Here is an 18,498-nt window from a genome sequence, read left to right on the forward strand (position 1 = left end):
CTAGCTAATGTGTTTGGTGCAGTAGGATATTTATCAATACATCTAGCTAATAGGCAGCTGTTTATCCTGTGGTCGAGGGCAGCTGTTTATCCTGTGGTAGTAGGCAGCTGTTTATCCTGTGGTAGAGGGCAGCTGTTTATCCTGTGGTAGTGGGCAGCTGTTTATCCTGTGGTAGAGGGCAGCTGTTTATCCTGTGGTAGAGGGCAGCTGTTTATCCTGTGGTAGTGGGCAGCTGTTTATCCTGTGGTAGTGGGCAGCTGTTTATCCTGTGGTAGAGGGCAGCTGTTTATCCTGTGGTAGAGGGCAGCTGTTTATCCTGTGGTAGTAGGCAGCTGTTTATCCTGTGGTAGTGGGCAGCTGTTTATCCTGTGGTAGAGGGCAGCTGTTTATCCTGTGGTAGAGGGCAGCTGTTTATCCTGTGGTAGTAGGCAGCTGTTTATCCTGTGGTAGAGGGCAGCTGTTTATCCTGTGGTAGAGGGCAGCTGTTTATCATGTGGTAGTGGGCAGCTGTTTATCCTGTGGTAGAGGGCAGCTGTTTATCCTGTGGTAGAGGGCAGCTGTTTATCCTGTGGTAGAGGGCAGCTGTTTATCCTGTGGTAGTAGGCAGCTGTTTATCCTGTGGTAGAGGGCAGCTGTTTATCCTGTGGTAGTGGGCAGCTGTTTATCCTGTGGTAGAGGGCAGCTGTTTATCCTGTGGTAGAGGGCAGCTGTTTATCCTGTGGTAGTAGGCAGCTGTTTATCCTGTGGTAGTGGGCAGCTGTTTATCCTGTGGTAGTAGGCAGCTGTTTATCCTGTGGTAGTGGGCAGCTGTTTATCCTGTGGTAGAGGGCAGCTGTTTATCCTGTGGTAGTGGGCAGCTGTTTATCCTGTGGTAGAGGGCAGCTGTTTATCCTGTGGTAGTAGGCAGCTGTTTATCCTGTGGTAGAGGGCAGCTGTTTATCCTGTGGTAGAGGGCAGCTGTTTATCCTGTGGTAGAGGGCAGCTGTTTATCCTGTGGTAGTGGGCAGCTGTTTATCCTGTGGTAGTGGGCAGCTGTTTATCCTGTGGTAGTAGGCAGCTGTTTATCCTGTGGTAGTAGGCAGCTGTTTATCCTGTGGTAGAGGGCAGCTGTTTATCCTGTGGTAGAGGGCAGCTGTTTATCCTGTGGTAGAGGGCAGCTGTTTATCCTGTGGTAGTAGGCAGCTGTTTATCCTGTGGTAGTAGGCAGCTGTTTATCCTGTGGTAGTGGGCAGCTGTTTATCCTGTGGTAGTGGGCAGCTGTTTATCCTGTGGTAGAGGGCAGCTGTTTATCCTGTGGTAGTAGGCAGCTGTTTATCCTGTGGTAGTGGGCAGCTGTTTATCCTGTGGTAGAGGGCAGCTGTTTATCCTGTGGTAGTAGGCAGCTGTTTATCCTGTGGTAGAGGGCAGCTGTTTATCCTGTGGTAGAGGGCAGCTGTTTATCCTGTGGTAGTAGGCAGCTGTTTATCCTGTGGTAGTGGGCAGCTGTTTATCCTGTGGTAGAGGGCAGCTGTTTATCCTGTGGTAGTGGGCAGCTGTTTATCCTGTGGTCGAGGGCAGCTGTTTATCCTGTGGTCGAGGGCAGCTGTTTATCCTGTGGTAGAGGGCAGCTGTTTATCCTGTGGTAGAGGGCAGCTGTTTATCCTGTGGTAGAGGGCAGCTGTTTATCCTGTGGTAGAGGGCAGCTGTTTATCCTGTGGTAGTGGGCAGCTGTTTATCCTGTGGTAGAGGGCAGCTGTTTATCCTGTGGTAGTGGGCAGCTGTTTATCCTGTGATAGTGGGCAGCTGTTTATCCTGTGGTAGAGGGCAGCTGTTTATCCTGTGGTAGTGGGCAGCTGTTTATCCTGTGATAGTGGGCAGCTGTTTATCCTGTGGTAGAGGGCAGCTGTTTATCCTGTGGTAGTGGGCAGCTGTTTATCCTGTGGTAGTGGGCAGCTGTTTATCCTGTGGTAGTGGGCAGCTGTTTATCCTGTGGTAGAGGGCAGCTGTTTATCCTGTGGTAGTAGGCAGCTGTTTATCCTGTGGTAGTAGGCAGCTGTTTATCCTGTGGTAGTAGGCAGCTGTTTATCCTGTGGTAGTGGGCAGCTGTTTATCCTGTGGTGGTGGGCAGCTGTTTATCCTGTGGTAGTGGGCAAGTGGCATTGTGGAAATCCAAATAAATGTTTTGACTAATGTCGATGTCACATATGCAGTTTTTAACGAGAGAAGTTGGTTCTCGAGTTCAGTTCGGCTTTAAGAGAAAATTCTAGCCAGGCAGAAAGGGTCTGGTCCTAGTTCTTGCCCATGGCGTTTCAGATAAGAAAATCTAACCTTAGAAGAAAACAGGACAGATCCCCATTCCCCAGTTACACCTCTGTAGCATGCTAATACTGGCTAGCACCTGGCGAGGAGTGTTGGCCTTCAGTAATATGTATGGCAGCCAGGGCAGGTTATGTTGGACCCTGGTAATAGATAAAGCTTTGAACAGGTCTGGAAATGCAGGGTCTTTTTAAATGCAGTCCTCTGATGGTATGGAATAGAAAACAGTATATAGCGTGTGTCTCTCTCCCCTTGTGTGTGTGTTAAGCATGCTATGGTGTAGATGATGATTCTGACTATAATGATGATGATTATAATTCTGACTATGATAATGATGATGATTGTAATTCTGACTATAATGATGATGATTATAATTCTGACTAATATTGATGATTATAATTCTGACTATAATGATGATTATTGTAATTCTGACTATAATGACGATGATGGTTATAATTCTGACTATGATGATGACGATTATAATTCTGACTATAATAATGATGATTATAATTCTGACTATAATGATGATTATAATTCTGACTATAATGAGGATGATGATTACAAATCTAACTATATTAATTATAATTCTGACTATAACAAAGATGATTACATATCTGACTATATTGATGATGATTATAATTCTGACTATGATGATGATGATCATAATTCTGACTATAATGATGATGATCATAATTCTGACTATAATGATGATGATTATAATTCTGATTTCAATGATGATTATAATTCTGACTAATGATGATGATGATTATAATTCTGACTAATGATGATGATGATGATAATTCTGACTATGATGATTATAATTCTGACTATAATGATGATTATAATTCTCACTATGATGGTGATGATTATAATTCTGACTAAAATGATGATTATAAATCTGAATATGATGATGATGATTATAATTCTGACTATAATGATGGTTATAATTCTGACTATAATGATGATTATAATTCTGACTATGATGATGATTATAATTCTGACTATGATGATGATGATTATAATTCTGACTATAATGATGATGATGATTATAATTCTGACTATAATGATGATGATGATTATAATTCTGACTATAATGATGATTATAATTCTGACTATAATGATGATTATAATTCTGACTATGATGATGATGATTATAATTCTGACTATAATGATGATGATTATAATTCTGACTATAATGATGATGATTATAATTCTGACTATAATGATGATTATAATTCTGACTATGATGATGATTATTATAATTCTGACTATAATGATGATTATAATTCTGACTAATGATGATGATTACAATTCTGACTATAATGATGATGATTATAATTCTGACTATAATGATGATTATAATTCTGACTATGATGATGATTATTATAATTCTGACTATAATGATGATTATAATTCTGACTAATGATGATGATTACAATTCTGACTATAATAATTCTGACTATAATGAGGATGATGATTACAATTCTGACTATATTAACTATAATTCTGACGATAATGATGATTATTATAATTCTGACTATAATGATGATGATGATTATAATTCTGACTATAATGATGGTTATAATTCAGACTATAATGAGGATGATTACAATTCTGACAATATTAACTATAATTCTGACTATAATGATGATTGTAATTCTGACTATAATGATGATGATTATAATTCTGACTAATGATGATGATTATAATTCTGACTAATGATGATGATGATAATGCTAACAATAATGAGGATGATTACAATTCTGACTATAATGATGATTATAATTCTGACTATAATGAGGATGATGATTACAATTCTAACTATATTAATTATAATTCTGACTATAATAAAGATGATTACATATCTGACTATATTGATGATGATTATAATTCTGACTATAATGATGATTATAATTCTGACTAATATGATGATGATTATAATTCTGACTATAATGATGATTATAAATCTGAATATGATGATGATGATTATAATTCTGACTATAATGATGGTTATAATTCTGACTATAATGATGATGATTATAATTCTGACTATAATGATGATTATAATTCTGACTATGATGATGATGATGATTATAATTCTGACTATAATGATGATGATTATAATTCTGACTAATGATGATGATTATAATTCTGACTATAATGATGATTATAATTCTGACTATAATGATGGTTATAATTCTGACTATAATGATGATGATTATAATTCTGACTATAATGATGATTATCATTCTGACTATAATGATGATGATTGTAAGTCTGACTATAATGATGATTATAATTCTGACTAATGATGATGATTACAATTCTGACTATAATGATGATGATTATAATTCTGACTATAATGATGATTATAATTCTGACTATGATGATGGTTATTATAATTCTGACTATAATGATGATGATTATAATTCTGACTAATGATGATGATTACAATTCTGACTATAATGATGATGATTATAATTCTGACTATAATGAGGATGATGATTACAATTCCAACTATATTAACTATAATTCTGACGATAATGATGATTATTATAATTCTGACTATAATGATGATGATGATTATAATTCTGACTATAATGATGATGATTACAATTCTGACAATAATGATGATTATAATTCTGACTATAATGAGGAGGATGATTACAATTCTAATTATATTAATTATAATTCCGACTATAATAAAGATGATTACATATCTGACTATATTGATGATGATTATAAGTCTGACTATAATGAGGATGATGATTACAATTCTGACTATATTAACTAGAATTCTGACTATAATGATGATTATAATTCTGACTATAATGAGGAGGATGATTACAATTCTAATTATATTAATTATAATTCCGACTATAATAAAGATGATTACATATCTGACTATATTGATGATGATTATAAGTCTGACTATAATGAGGATGATGATTACAATTCTGACTATATTAACTAGAATTCTGACTATAATGATGATTATAATTCTGACTATGATGATGATTATAATTCTGACTATAATGATGGTTATAATTCAGACTATAATGAGGATGATTACAATTCTGACAATATTAACTATAATTCTGACTATAATGATGATTGTAATTCTGACTATAATGATGATGATTATAATTCTGACTAATGGTGATGATTATAATAATGACTAATGATGATGATGATAATGCTTACAATAATGAGGATGATTATAATTCTGACTATGATGATTATAATTCTGACAAATGATGATGATGATAATAATTCTGACTATAATGATGATGATTATAATTCTGACTATAATGATGATGGTTATAATTCTGACTATAATGAGGATGATTACAAGTCTGACTATAATGATGATGGTTATAATTCAGACTATAATGAGAATGATTATAATTCTGACTATAATGATGATGGTTATAATTCAGACTATAATGAGAATGATGATTACAATTCTGACTATATTAACTATAATTCTGACTATAATGATGATTGTAATTCTGACTATAATGATGATGATTATAATTCTGACTAATGATGATGATTATAATTCTGACTAATGATGATGATGATAATGCTAACAATAATGAGGATGATTATAATTCTGACTATGATGATTATAATTCTGACTAATGATGATGATGATAATGCTAACTATAATGAGGATGATTATAATTCTGACTATGATGATGATGATTTTAATTCTGACTATAATGATGATGATTATAATTCTGACTATAATGATGATGATTATAATTCTGAATAATGGTGAGGATGATAATGCTAACTATAATGAGGATGATTATAATTCTGACTATAATGATGATGATGATTATAATTCTGACTATGATGATGATGATTATAATTCTGACTAATGATGATTACAGTTCTGACTATAATAATGATGATTATAATTCTGACTATAATGATGATGATGATTATAATTCTGACTATGATGATTACAGTTCTGACTATAATGATGATGATTATAATTCTGACTATAATGATGATGATTATAATTCTGACTATAATGATGATGATTATAATTCTGACTATAATAATGATGATTATAATTCTGACTATAATGATGATGATTATAATTCTGACTATAATGAGGATGATTATATTTCTGACTATGATGATGGTGGTTATAATTCTGACTATAATGAAGATGATGATTGTAATTCTGACTATAATGATGATGATTATAATTCTGACTAATGATGATTATTATAATTCTGACTATAATGAATACAATGATAATGATTATTAGTATACAGTTGAAGTCAGAAGTTTACATATACCTTAGCCAAATACATTTAAACTCAGCTTTTCACAATTTCTGACATTAAATCCTAGTAAAAATTCCCTGTCTTAGGTCACTTAGGATCACCACTTAATTTTAAGAATGTGAAATGTCAGAATAATAGTAGAGAGATTGATTTATTAATTTCATCACATTCCCAGTGGGTCAGAAGTTTACATAGACTCAATTAGTATTTGGTAGGATTGCCTTTAAAATGTTAAACTTGGGTCAAACGTTTCGGATAGCCTTCAACAAGCTCCCCACAATAAGTTGGGTGAATTTTGGCCCATTCCTCCTGACAGAGCTGGTGTAACTGAGTCAGGTTTTTAGGCCTCCTTGCTCGCACACGCTTTTTCAGTTCTGCCCACACATTTTCTATAGGATTGAGGTCAGGGCTTTGTGATAGCCACTCCAATACCTTGGCTTTGTTGTCCTTAAGCCATTAATCCACAACTTTGGAAGTATGCTTGGGGTCATTGTCCATTTGAAGATCCATTTGCGACCAAGCTTTAACTACCTGACTGATGTCTTGAGATGTTGCTTCAATATATCCACAATTTTCCTGTCTCATGATGCCATCTATTTTGTGAAGTGCACCAGTCCTTCCTGCAGCAAAGCACCCCCACAACATGATGCTGCCACCCCCATGCTTCATGGTTGGGATGGTGTTCTTCGGCTTGAAAACCTCCCCCTTTTTCCTCCAAACATAACGATGGTCATTATGGCCAAACAGTTCTATTTTTGTTTCATCAGACCAGAGGACATTTCTACCCATATGCAGTTGCATTTATGGTGGTTTTGGAGCAGTTGCTTCTTCTTTGCTGAGCAGCCTTTCAGGTTATGTTGATAAAGGACTCGTTTTACTGTGGATATATATACTTTTTTACCTGTTTCCTCCAGCATCTTCACAAGGTCCTTTGCTGTTGTTCTGGAATTGATTTGCACGTTTCGCACCAAAGTACGTTCATCTCTAGGAGACAGAACGCGTCTCCTTCCTGAGCGGTAGGACGGCTGCGTGGTCCCATGGTGTTTATACTTTCGTACTATTGTTTATACAGATGAACGTGGTACATTCAGGTGTTTGGAAATTACTCCCAAGGATGAACCAGACTTGTGGAGGTCTACAATTTTGTTTCTGAGGTCTTGGCTGATTTCTTTTGATTTTGCCATGATGTGAAGCAAAGAGGCACTGAGTTTGAAGGTAGGCTTACATACATACACACACACAGGTACACCTCCAATTGACTCAAATTATGTCAATTAGCCCATTAGAAGATTCTAAAGCCATGACATAATTTTCTGGAATTTTCCAAGCTGTTTAAAGGCACAGTCAACTTAGTGTAGGTAGACTTCTGACCCACTGGAATTGTGATACAGTGAATTACAAGTGAAATAATCTGTCTGTAAACAATTGTTGGAAAAATGACTTGGGTCGTGCAAAAAGTAGATGTCCTTACCAACTTGCCAAAACTATAGTTTGTTAACAAGAGATTTGTGCAGTGGTTGAAAAACTAGTTCTAATGACTCCAACCTAAGTGTATGTAAACTTCCGACTTCAAATGTAATTACTCTGACTATGATGATTTTGACTATAATGATGGTGATGAAGGCCCTACTAACCTTGGCGTCATTATTGTCTTCAAACTGTTGTCTGACGAAGCTGTCGAAGGCATCCCAGTGGCTGTCAGTCAGGTTACCCCCCACAGACCACAGGTAGCAGAACACAAACGTCTGACACAACACACTGTTCAGATGCTTAGCTTCCTAGAAAACACACACACATACATACAGATGGAGCGATACTTAATAAGCAATAAGGCCCAAAGGGGTGTGGTATATGGTCAATATACCTTGGCTAAGGGCTGTTCTAATCGCACGACGCAACGTGGAGTGCCTGGATACAGCCCTTAGCCGTGGTATATTGGCAATATACCACAAACCCCCGAGGTGCCTTATTGCTATTATAAACTGGTTAACAACGTAATTATGAAGTAAAAATAAATGTTTTTTCATACCCGTGGTATATGGTCGGATATACCACGTCTGTCAGCCAATCAGCATTCAGGGCTAGAACAACCCAGTTTATAAATGTGTATAATGACTGGTTAATATGTGGTTGTGGTCATGCTGCGTTCCAGTAACATTTAGCCTACCATCTTGAGGTCTGGTCTTCCGTCTCCCAGCAGCAGCGCCTCCAACAGGCAGCAGAGGGTAGTGACCTTACTGATGTCCACCTGGCCCATGGCCTGAACACAACGCTTCCACACAAACTGAAGACCCTTCTCCACGTACTGCTCAAACAACGCCAACAGGTACACACACACCGCTTCAGGGAGCTGGGGGGGGGGGGGGGGGGGGGGGAGGGAGGGAATGGAGGAGGTAGAAGGGAGAGGAGGATAGGGAGAGGGGGAGACAGAAACAGAGAGGGCAGAGAGAGTGAGAAGCAGGGCAATTTAAATGTATGATCAGGACATCAAGGAAAACCAGGTAAAAGTTGGCTTTTGAATTAAGATAAAAATCCACGTCAACCAATCAATCGATAGGGAGTTATCAAGATAAATCATCTGTCATCTATAACATCAGAAACAACAGCAGATACAACCCATCTGACAACACTGTAGGTCTGTATCATCTGTCTGCTATAACATCAGAAACAACAGCAGATACAACCCATCTCTGACAACACTGTAGGTCTGTACCATCTGTCATCTATAACATCAGAAACAACAGCAGATACAACCCATCTCTGACAACACTGTAGGTCTGTATCATCTGCCAGCTATAACATCAGAAACAACAGCAGATACAACCCATCTCTGACAACACTGTAGGTCTGTATCATCTGTCTGCTATAACATCAGAAACAACAGCAGATACAACCCATCTCTGACAACACTGTAGGTCTGTATCATCTGTCTGCTATAACATCAGAAACAACAGCAGATAAAACACATCTCTGACAACAATGTAGGTCTGTATCATCTGTCTGCTATAACATCAGAAACAACAGCAGATACAACCCATCTCTGACAACACTGTAGGTCTGTATCATCTGTCAGCTATAACATCAGAAACAACAGCAGATACAACCCATCTCTGACAACACTGTAGGTCTGTATCATCTGTCAGCTATAACATCAGAAACAACAGCAGATACAACCCATCTCTGACAACACTGTAGGTCTGTATCATCTGTCAGCTATAACATCAGAAACAGCAGCAGCAGTAGGAGGGAGGATATGAAAGCATTTAAAGACACAGTTATCATAAAGACAGGGACAGTTCACAGGATCCTCCTCTAATGATGCAAGAGAGAACGTGTAAAGGTTAGAGGTGACGGGTCACATGATGATCTTTGATGCGTTGTGGTGGTTGATGTTTATGATGGATCTGCTGACACTGACGATAGGAGTACCATTCTAGCCATCTATATCGTTAGATACACCTCTGTCTTTATTCTGAGACACTAGACATTCTCTGGGATCTTCACAGAACGATAACATGTGAATACAGAGTTCCAAACAGGCTTGACTGAGCCCACAGCTACTTCCACAGAGGGGCGTTATGATAATGAAGACATGGTAGATGTATATTCTGATGGAGTAGAGATGTGATCAGTGCAGGAAATATCCTTGTTAGTCAGACCAGTGATCCAGGTCTGAACCATGTTAAGGAGAATGGTAAATCACCTTGTTAGTCAGGCCAGTGATCCAGGTCTGGACCGTGTTAAGGAGAATGGTAAATCACCTTGTTAGTCAGACCAGTGATCCAGGTCTGGACCATGTTAAGGAGAATGGGAAATCACCTTGTTAGTCAGGCCAGTGATCCAGGTCTGGACCGTGTTAAGGAGAATGGTAAATCACCTTGTTAGTCAGACCAGTGATCCAGGTCTGGACCATGTTAAGGAGAATGGTAAATCACCTTGTTAGTCAGGCCAGTGATCCAGGTCTGGACCATGTTAAGGAGAATGGGAAATCACCTTGTTATTCAAGCCAGTGATCCAGGTCTGGACCATGTTAAGGAGAATGGTAAATCACCTTGTTAGTCAGGCCAGTGATCCAGGTCTGGACCGTGTTAAGGAGAATGGTAAATCACCTTGTTAGTCAGACCAGTGATCCAGGTCTGGACCATGTTAAGGAGAATGGTAAATCACCTTGTTAGTCAGGCCAGTGATCCAGGTCTGGACCATGTTAAGGAGAATGGTAAATCACCTTTTTAGCCAGGCCAGTGATCCAGGTCTGGACATAGGGCATCCATTTGAGTTCGTTAGAGTCGATGTAGACCATCCCACAGCGACTCACCGTGGCTGGGGACGCCACCGATAAGTCCTGGACCTGAGACACACAACACAAAGGTTGCAGAGCATTTACCAAGTCTGGATCTTTAACATGTCACTATTATCTGTTCATGTCAAAGACGTCCATAGTGATTGTCCCCTAACCTATAACCCTTGACCCCTCTCTGACCTCAAACACCATGTGTATAGACGGGGTCAGTTTGATGCGTTCACTGTTGGCCAGACACAGCATCTTGTTATCGTCCAGGACCGTGTTCATGTTCTCAATCCACAGCGCGTCCACCGGACCGTCCGACACGATCCACTTGTGGTCATCGCTGGTGTCGTTGCAGGCCGCTCGCACGCTGAGCGCCATCAGGCCGTCACGCCACTCCAGGGTCAATATGTTCACCTGTAAGGGTCAGGGGTTAGAGGTCAAGGGTTCACATTAAGTACTTGGTGTCATGTTCGTATATATAAGTTGGTGAAAAACAAAAGCATAAAATTTGAAAGAGTGAGTCAGTGAGTCAGGAAGTCAGTGAGTCAGTGAGTCAGTAAGTCAGTGAGTCAGTAAGCCAGTGAGTCGGTAAGTCAGTGAGTCAGTGAGTCAGTAAGTCAGTGAGTCAGTGAGTCAGTAAGTCAGTGAGTCAGTAAGCCAGTGAGTCAGTAAGTCAGTGAGTCAGTAAGTCAGTGAGTCAGTAAGTCAGTGAGTCAGTGAGGCAGTAAGTCAGTGAGTCAGTAAGTCAGTGAGTCAGTAAGTCAGTATACGTCAGTAAGTCAGCAAGTCAGCGAGTCAGTAAGTCAGTGAGTCAGTATACATCAGTAAGTCAGTATACGTCAGTAAGTCAGTGAGTCAGTAAGTCAGTATACATCAGTAAGTCAGTGAGGCAGTAAGTCAGTGAGTCAGTAAGTCAGTCAGTCAGTGAGTCAGTAAGTCAGTATATGTCAGTAAGTCAGTAAGTCAGTGAGTCAGTGAGTCAGTAAGTCAGTATACGTCAGTAAGTCAGCAAGTCAGTAAGTCAGTGAGTCAGTGAGTCAGTGAGTCAGTATACATCAGTAAGTCAGTAAGTCAGTGAGTCAGTAAGTCAGTATACATCAGTGAGTCAGTAAGTCAGTGAGTCAGTAAGTCAGTATACATCAGTAAGTCAGTGAGGCAGTAAGTCAGTCAGTCAGTAAGTCAGTATATGTCAGTAAGTCAGTGAGTCAGTAAGTCAGTCAGTCAGTGAGTCAGTGAGTCAGTAAGTCAGTGAGTCAGTCAGTCAGTGAGTCAGTGAGCACATAAACAAGAGATACATTGATAGAACCGATAACAACATTGATTAAGTGGACGGCTAACCAATACACAGACTGCTTGTTAATTATCAGATCAAGTAACAGATGAATTGTCCACCAGGCGTACCTCTCCGTAGAGCTCTCCCATGGTGACAGACTTGGGGTTGAGGACGTATGTCTTGACAGGGAGGTAGAAGGGGTTGTGTTTCCCGTGGCCAGCCTGCCACAGGGTATCTAAGGTATCAGACAGGATGGTGTAGACCGTGGTCTTCCCTCCACCTGTAGGACCCACCAACATCACACCGTGACGTACTATCATGGTCTCATACAGCTGGATAACCTGGAGGGAGGGAGAGGAAGGGTTAAAACCACATGGAGAAACATGTAAGGAATATACATCATCACTATTCATGTATTTTAATGTGACGTCAAACTGACCCAAACTGAATGATTTTGTTGAATTATGTTTTTGTGTTTATTCTTGATCATTTGTAATGACAGAGCCATCATTGATAACTTTATTATATAAAGCACTTTGAGGAATACATTATGTTTATTTAAATTAATACATAAGTTCAGTCAGTACTTTGTTGGTCATGCTGGGTAGGGTCAGTCTGTACCTTGTTGGTTATGCTGGGTAGGGTCAGTCTGTACCTGGTCATGCTGGGTAGGGGCAGTCAGTACCTTGTTGGTTATGCTGGGTAGGGTCAGTCTGTACCTTGTTGGTTATGCTGGGTAGGGTCAGTCTGTACCTTGTTGGTTATGCTGGGTAGGGTCAGTCTGTACCTGGTCATGCTGGGTAGGGGCAGTCAGTACCTTGTTGGTTATGCTGGGTAGGGTCAGTCTGTACCTTGTTGGTTATGCTGGGTAGGGTCAGTCTGTACCTTGTTGGTTATGCTGGGTAGGGTCAGTCTGTACCTTGTTGGTTATGCTGGGTTGGGTCAGTCAGTACCTGGTCATGCTGGGTAGGGGCAGTCAGTACCTTGTTGGTTATGCTGGGTAGGGTCAGTCTGTACCTTGTTGGTTATGCTGGGTAGGGTCAGTCTGTACCTTGTTGGTTATGCTGGGTTGGGTCAGTCAGTACCTGGTCATGCTGGGTAGGGGCAGTCAGTACCTTGTTGGTTATGCTGGGTAGGGTCAGTCTGTACCTTGTTGGTTATGCTGGGTAGGGTCAGTCTGTACCTTGTTGGTTATGCTGGGTAGGGTCAGTCAGTACCTGGGCATGCTGGGTAGGGGCAGTCAGTACCTTGTTGGTCATGCTGGGTAGGGGCAGTCAGTACCTTGTTGGTCATGCTGGGTAGGGGCAGTCAGTACCTTGTTGGTCATGCTGGGTAGGGGCAGTCAGTACCTTGTTGGTCATGCTGGGTAGGGGCAGTCAGTACCTTGTTGGTCATGCTGGGTAGGGTCAGTCTGTACCTTGTTGGTCATGCTGGGTAGGGTCAGTCAGTACCTTGTGCGTCATGCTGGGTAGGGGCAGTCAGTACCTTGTTGGTCATGCTGGGTAGGGGCAATCAGTACCTTGTTGGTCATGCTGGGTAGGGGCAATCAGTACCTTGTGCGTCATGCTGGGTAGGGGCAGTCAGTACCTTGTTGGTCATGCTGGGTAGGGGCAGTCAGTACCTTGTGCGTCATGCTGGGTAGGGGCAATCAGTACCTTGTTGGTCATGCTGGGTAGGGGCAGTCAGTACCTTGTTGGTCATGCTGAGTAGGGGCAGTCAGTACCTTGTGCGTCATGCTGGGTAGGGTCAGTCAGTACCTTGTTGGTCATGCTGGGTAGGGTCAGTCAGTACCTTGTTGGTCATGCTGGGTAGGGTCAGTCAGTACCTTGTTGGTCATGCTGGGTAGGGTCAGTCAGTACCTTGTTGGTCATGCTGGGTAGGGTCAGTTAGTACCTTGTGCGTCATGCTGGGTAGGGTCAGTCAGTACCTTGTTGGTCATGCTGGGTAGGGTCAGTCTGTACCTTGTGCGTCATGCTGGGTAGGGTCAGTCAGTACCTTGTTGGTCATGCTGGGTAGGGTCAGTCAGTACCTTGTTGGTCATGCTGGGTAGGGTCAGTCAGTACCTTGTTGGTCATGCTGGGTAGGGTCAGTCAGTACCTTGTTGGTCATGCTGGGTAGGGTCAGTCAGTACCTTGTTGGTCATGCTGGGTAGGGGCAGTCAGTACCTTGCTGGTCATGCTGGGTAGGGTCAGTCAGTACCTTGTTGGTTATGCTGGGTAGGGTCAGTCTGTACCTTGTGTGTCATGCTGGGTAGGGTCAGTCAGTACCTTGTGCGTCATGCTGGGTAGGGTCAGTCAGTACCTTGTGCTTCATGCTGGGTAGGGTCAGTCAGTACCTTGTTGGTCATGCTGGGTAGGGTCAGTTAGTACCTTGTGCGTAGGGTCAGTCAGTACCTTGTTGGTCATGCTGGGTAGGGTCAGTTAGTACCTTGTGCGTCATGCTGGGTAGGGTCAGTCAGTACTTTGTTGGTCATGCTGGGTAGGGTCAGTCAGTACCTTGTTGGTCATGCTGGGTAGGGTCAGTCAGTACCTTGTTGGTCATGCTGGGTAGGGTCAGTCAGTACCTTGTGCGTCATGCTGGGTAGGGTCAGTCAGTACCTTGTGCGTCATGCTGGGTAGGGTCAGTCAGTACCTTGTGCGTCATGCTGGGTAGGGTCAGTCAGTACCTTGTGCGTCATGCTGGGTAGGGTCAGTCAGTACCTTGTGCGTCATGCTGGGTAGGGTCAGTCAGTACCTTGTTGGTCATGCTGGGTAGGGTCAGTCAGTACCTTGTTGGTCATGCTGGGTAGGGTCAGTCAGTACCTTGTTGGTCATGCTGGGTAGGGTCAGTCAGTACCTTGTTGGTCATGCTGGGTAGGGTCAGTCAGTACCTTGTTGGTCATGCTGGGTAGGGTCAGTCAGTACCTTGTTGGTCATGCTGGGTATGGTCAGTCAGTACCTTGTGCGTCATGCTGGGTAGGGTCAGTCAGTACCTTGTGCGTCATGCTGGGTAGGGTCAGTCAGTACCTTGTGCGTCATGCTGGGTAGGGTCAGTCAGTACCTTGTGCGTCATGCTGGGTAGGGGCAGTCAGTACCTTGTTGGTCATGCTGGGTAGGGTCAGTCTGTACCTTGTTGGTCATGCTGGGTAGGGTCAGTCAGTACCTTGTTGGTCATGCTGGGTAGGGTCAGTCTGTACCTTGTTGGTCATGCTGGGTAGGGTCAGTCAGTACCGTGTTGGTCATGCTGGGTAGGGTCAGTCAGTACCTTGTTGGTCATGCTGGGTAGGGTCAGTTAGTACCTTGTGCGTCATGCTGGGTAGGGTCAGTCAGTACCTTGTTGGTCATGCTGGGTAGGGTCAGTCTGTACCTTGTGCGTCATGCTGGGTAGGGGCAGTCAGTACCTTGTTGGTCATGCTGGGTAGGGTCAGTCTGTACCTTGTTGGTCATGCTGGGTAGGGTCAGTCAGTACCGTGTTGGTCATGCTGGGTAGGGTCAGTCAGTACCTTGTTGGTCATGCTGGGTAGGGTCAGTTAGTACCTTGTGCGTCATGCTGGGTAGGGTCAGTCAGTACCTTGTTGGTCATGCTGGGTAGGGTCAGTCAGTACCTTGTGCTTCATGCTGGGTAGGGTCAGTCAGTACCTTGTTGGTCATGCTGGGTAGGGTCAGTCAGTACCTTGTTGGTCATGCTGGGTAGGGTCAGTCAGTACCTTGTTGGTCATGCTGGGTAGGGTCAGTCAGTACCTTGTGCGTCATGCTGGGTAGGGGCAGTCAGTACCTTGTGCGTCATGCTGGGTAGGGTCAGTCAGTACCTTGTTGGTCATGCTGGGTAGGGTCAGTCAGTACCTTGTGCGTCATGCTGGGTAGGGTCAGTCAGTACCTTGTTGGTCATGCTGGGTAGGGTCAGTCAGTACCTTGTTGGTCATGCTGGGTAGGGGAAGTCAGTACCTTGTTGGTCATGCTGGGTAGGGTCAGTCAGTACCTTGTTGGTCATGCTGGGTAGGGTCAGTCAGTACCTTGTTGGTCATGCTGGGTAGGGTCAGTTAGTACCTTGTGCGTCATGCTGGGTAGGGTCAGTCAGTACCTTGTTGGTCATGCTGGGTAGGGTCAGTTAGTACCTTGTGCATCATGCTGGGTAGGGTCAGTCAGTACCTTGTTGGTCATGCTGGGTAGGGTCAGTCAGTACCTTGTTGGTAATGCTGGGTAGGGTCAGTCAGTAACTTATTGTTCATGCTGGGTAGGGTCAGTCAGTACCTTGTGCGTCATGCTGGGTAGGGTCAGTCAGTACCTTGTGCGTCATGCTGGGTAGGGTCAGTCAGTACCTTGTGCATCATGCTGGGTAGGGTCAGTCAGTACATTGTTGGTCATGCTGGGTAGGGTCAGTCAGTACCTTGTTGGTCATGCTGGGTAGGGCCAGTCAGTACCTTGTGTGTCATGCTGGGTAGGGTCAGTCAGTACCTTGTGCGTCATGCTGGGTAGGGTCAGTCAGTACCTTGTGCGTCATGCTGGGTAGGGTCAGTCAGTACCTTGTTGGTCATGCTGGGTAGGGGCAGTCAGTACCTTGTGTGTCATGCTGGGTAGGGTCAGTCAGTACCTTGTTGGTCATGCTGGGTAGGGTCAGTCAGTACCTTGTTGGTCATGCTGGGTAGGGGCAGTCAGTACCTTGTGTGTCATGCTGGGTAGGGTCAGTCAGTACCTTGTGTGTCATGCTGGGTAGGGTCAGTCAGTACCTTGTGCGTCATGCTGGGTAGGGTCAGTCAGTACCTTGTGCGTCATGCTGGGTAGGGGCAGTCAGTACCTTGTGCGTCATGCTGGGTAGGGGCAGTCAGTACCTTGTGCGTCATGCTGGGTAGGGGCAGTCAGTACCTTGTGCGTCATGCTGGGTAGGGGCAGTCAGTACCTTGTGCGTCATGCTGGGTAGGGTCAGTCAGTACCTTGTGCGTCATGCTGGGTAGGGTCAGTCAGTACCTTGTGCGTCATGCTGGGTAGGGTCAGTCATTACCTTGTGCGTCATGCTGGGTAGGGTCAGTCATTACCTTGTGCGTCATGCTGGGTAGGGTCAGTCAGTACCTTGTGCGTCATGCTGGGTAGGGTCAGTCAGTACCTTGTGCGTCATGCTGGGTAGGGTCAGTCAGTACCTTGTGCGTCATGCTGGGTAGGGTCAGTCAGTACCTTGTGCGTCATGCTAGGTAGGGTCAGTCAGTACCCTGTTGGTCATGCTGGGTAGGGTCAGTCAGTACCTTGTGCGTCATGCTGGGTAGGGTCAGTCAGTACCTTGTGCGTCATGCTGGGTAGGGTCAGTCAGTACCTTGTTGGTCATGCTGGGTAGGGTCAGTCAGTACCTTGTTGGTCATGCTGGGTAGGGTCAGTCAGTACCTTGTGCGTCATGCTGGGTAGGGTCAGTCAGTACCTTGTTGGTCATGCTGGGTAGGGTCAGTCAGTACCTTGTTGGTCATGCTGGGTAGGGTCAGTCAGTACCTTGTTGGTCATGCTGGGTAGGGTCAGTCAGTACCTTGTGCGTCATGCTGGGTAGGGTCAGTCAGTATCTTGTTGGTCATGCTGGGTAGGGTCAGTCAGTACCTTGTGCGTCATGCTGGGTAGGGGCAGTCAGTACCTTGTGTGTCATGCTGGGTAGGGTCAGTCAGTACCTTGTGTGTCATGCTGGGTAGGGTCAGTCAGTACCTTGTGCGTCATGCTGGGTAGGGTCAGTCAGTACCTTGTGCGTCATGCTGGGTAGGGTCAGTCAGTACCTTGTGCGTCATGCTGGGTAGGGTCAGTCAGTACCTTGTGCGTCATGCTGGGTAGGGGCAGTCAGTACCTTGTGCGTCATGCTGGGTAGGGTCAGTCAGTACCTTGTGCGTCATGCTGGGTAGGGTCAGTCAGTACCTTGTGCGTCATGCTGGGTAGGGTCAGTCAGTACCTTGTGCGTCATGCTGGGTAGGGTCAGTCATTACCTTGTGCGTCATGCTGGGTAGGGTCAGTCAGTACCTTGTGCGTCATGCTGGGTAGGGTCAGTCAGTACCTTGTGCGTCATGCTGGGTAGGGTCAGTCAGTACCTTGTGTGTCATGCTGGGTAGGGTCAGTCAGTACCTTGTGTGTCATGCTGGGTAGGGTCAGTCAGTACCTTGTGCGTCATGCTGGGTAGGGTCAGTCAGTACCTTGTGTGTCATGCTGGGTAGGGTCAGTCAGTACCTTGTGTGTCATGCTGGGTAGGGTCAGTCAGTACCTTGTGTGTCATGCTGGGTAGGGTCAGTCAGTACCTTGTGCGTCATGCTGGGTAGGGTCAGTCAGTACCTTGTGCGTCATGCTGGGTAGGGTCAGTCAGTACCTTGTGCGTCATGCTGGGTATGGTCAGTCAGTACC

General features: G+C 43.5%; 1 protein-coding gene across 1 annotated transcript in view; it reads right to left on the reverse strand.

The window, feature by feature from the left end:
- Positions 1-18,498, reverse strand: part of dnah6 (dynein, axonemal, heavy chain 6) — a 168,135-nt gene that overhangs the window by 90,560 nt on the left and 59,077 nt on the right. The window contains exons 26-30 of the mRNA XM_038999073.1: positions 12,289-12,501; positions 11,080-11,301; positions 10,825-10,947; positions 8,767-8,949; positions 8,234-8,377 (exon numbers count right to left, since the gene is read on the reverse strand). Of these exons, the coding sequence (XP_038855001.1) occupies positions 8,234-8,377; positions 8,767-8,949; positions 10,825-10,947; positions 11,080-11,301; positions 12,289-12,501 (885 nt within the window). The remainder of the gene's footprint in view (positions 1-8,233; positions 8,378-8,766; positions 8,950-10,824; positions 10,948-11,079; positions 11,302-12,288; positions 12,502-18,498) is intronic.

This window comes from Salvelinus namaycush, chromosome 8 (assembly GCF_016432855.1).
Source record: "Salvelinus namaycush isolate Seneca chromosome 8, SaNama_1.0, whole genome shotgun sequence".
NCBI classification, from domain to species: domain Eukaryota; kingdom Metazoa; phylum Chordata; class Actinopteri; order Salmoniformes; family Salmonidae; genus Salvelinus; species Salvelinus namaycush.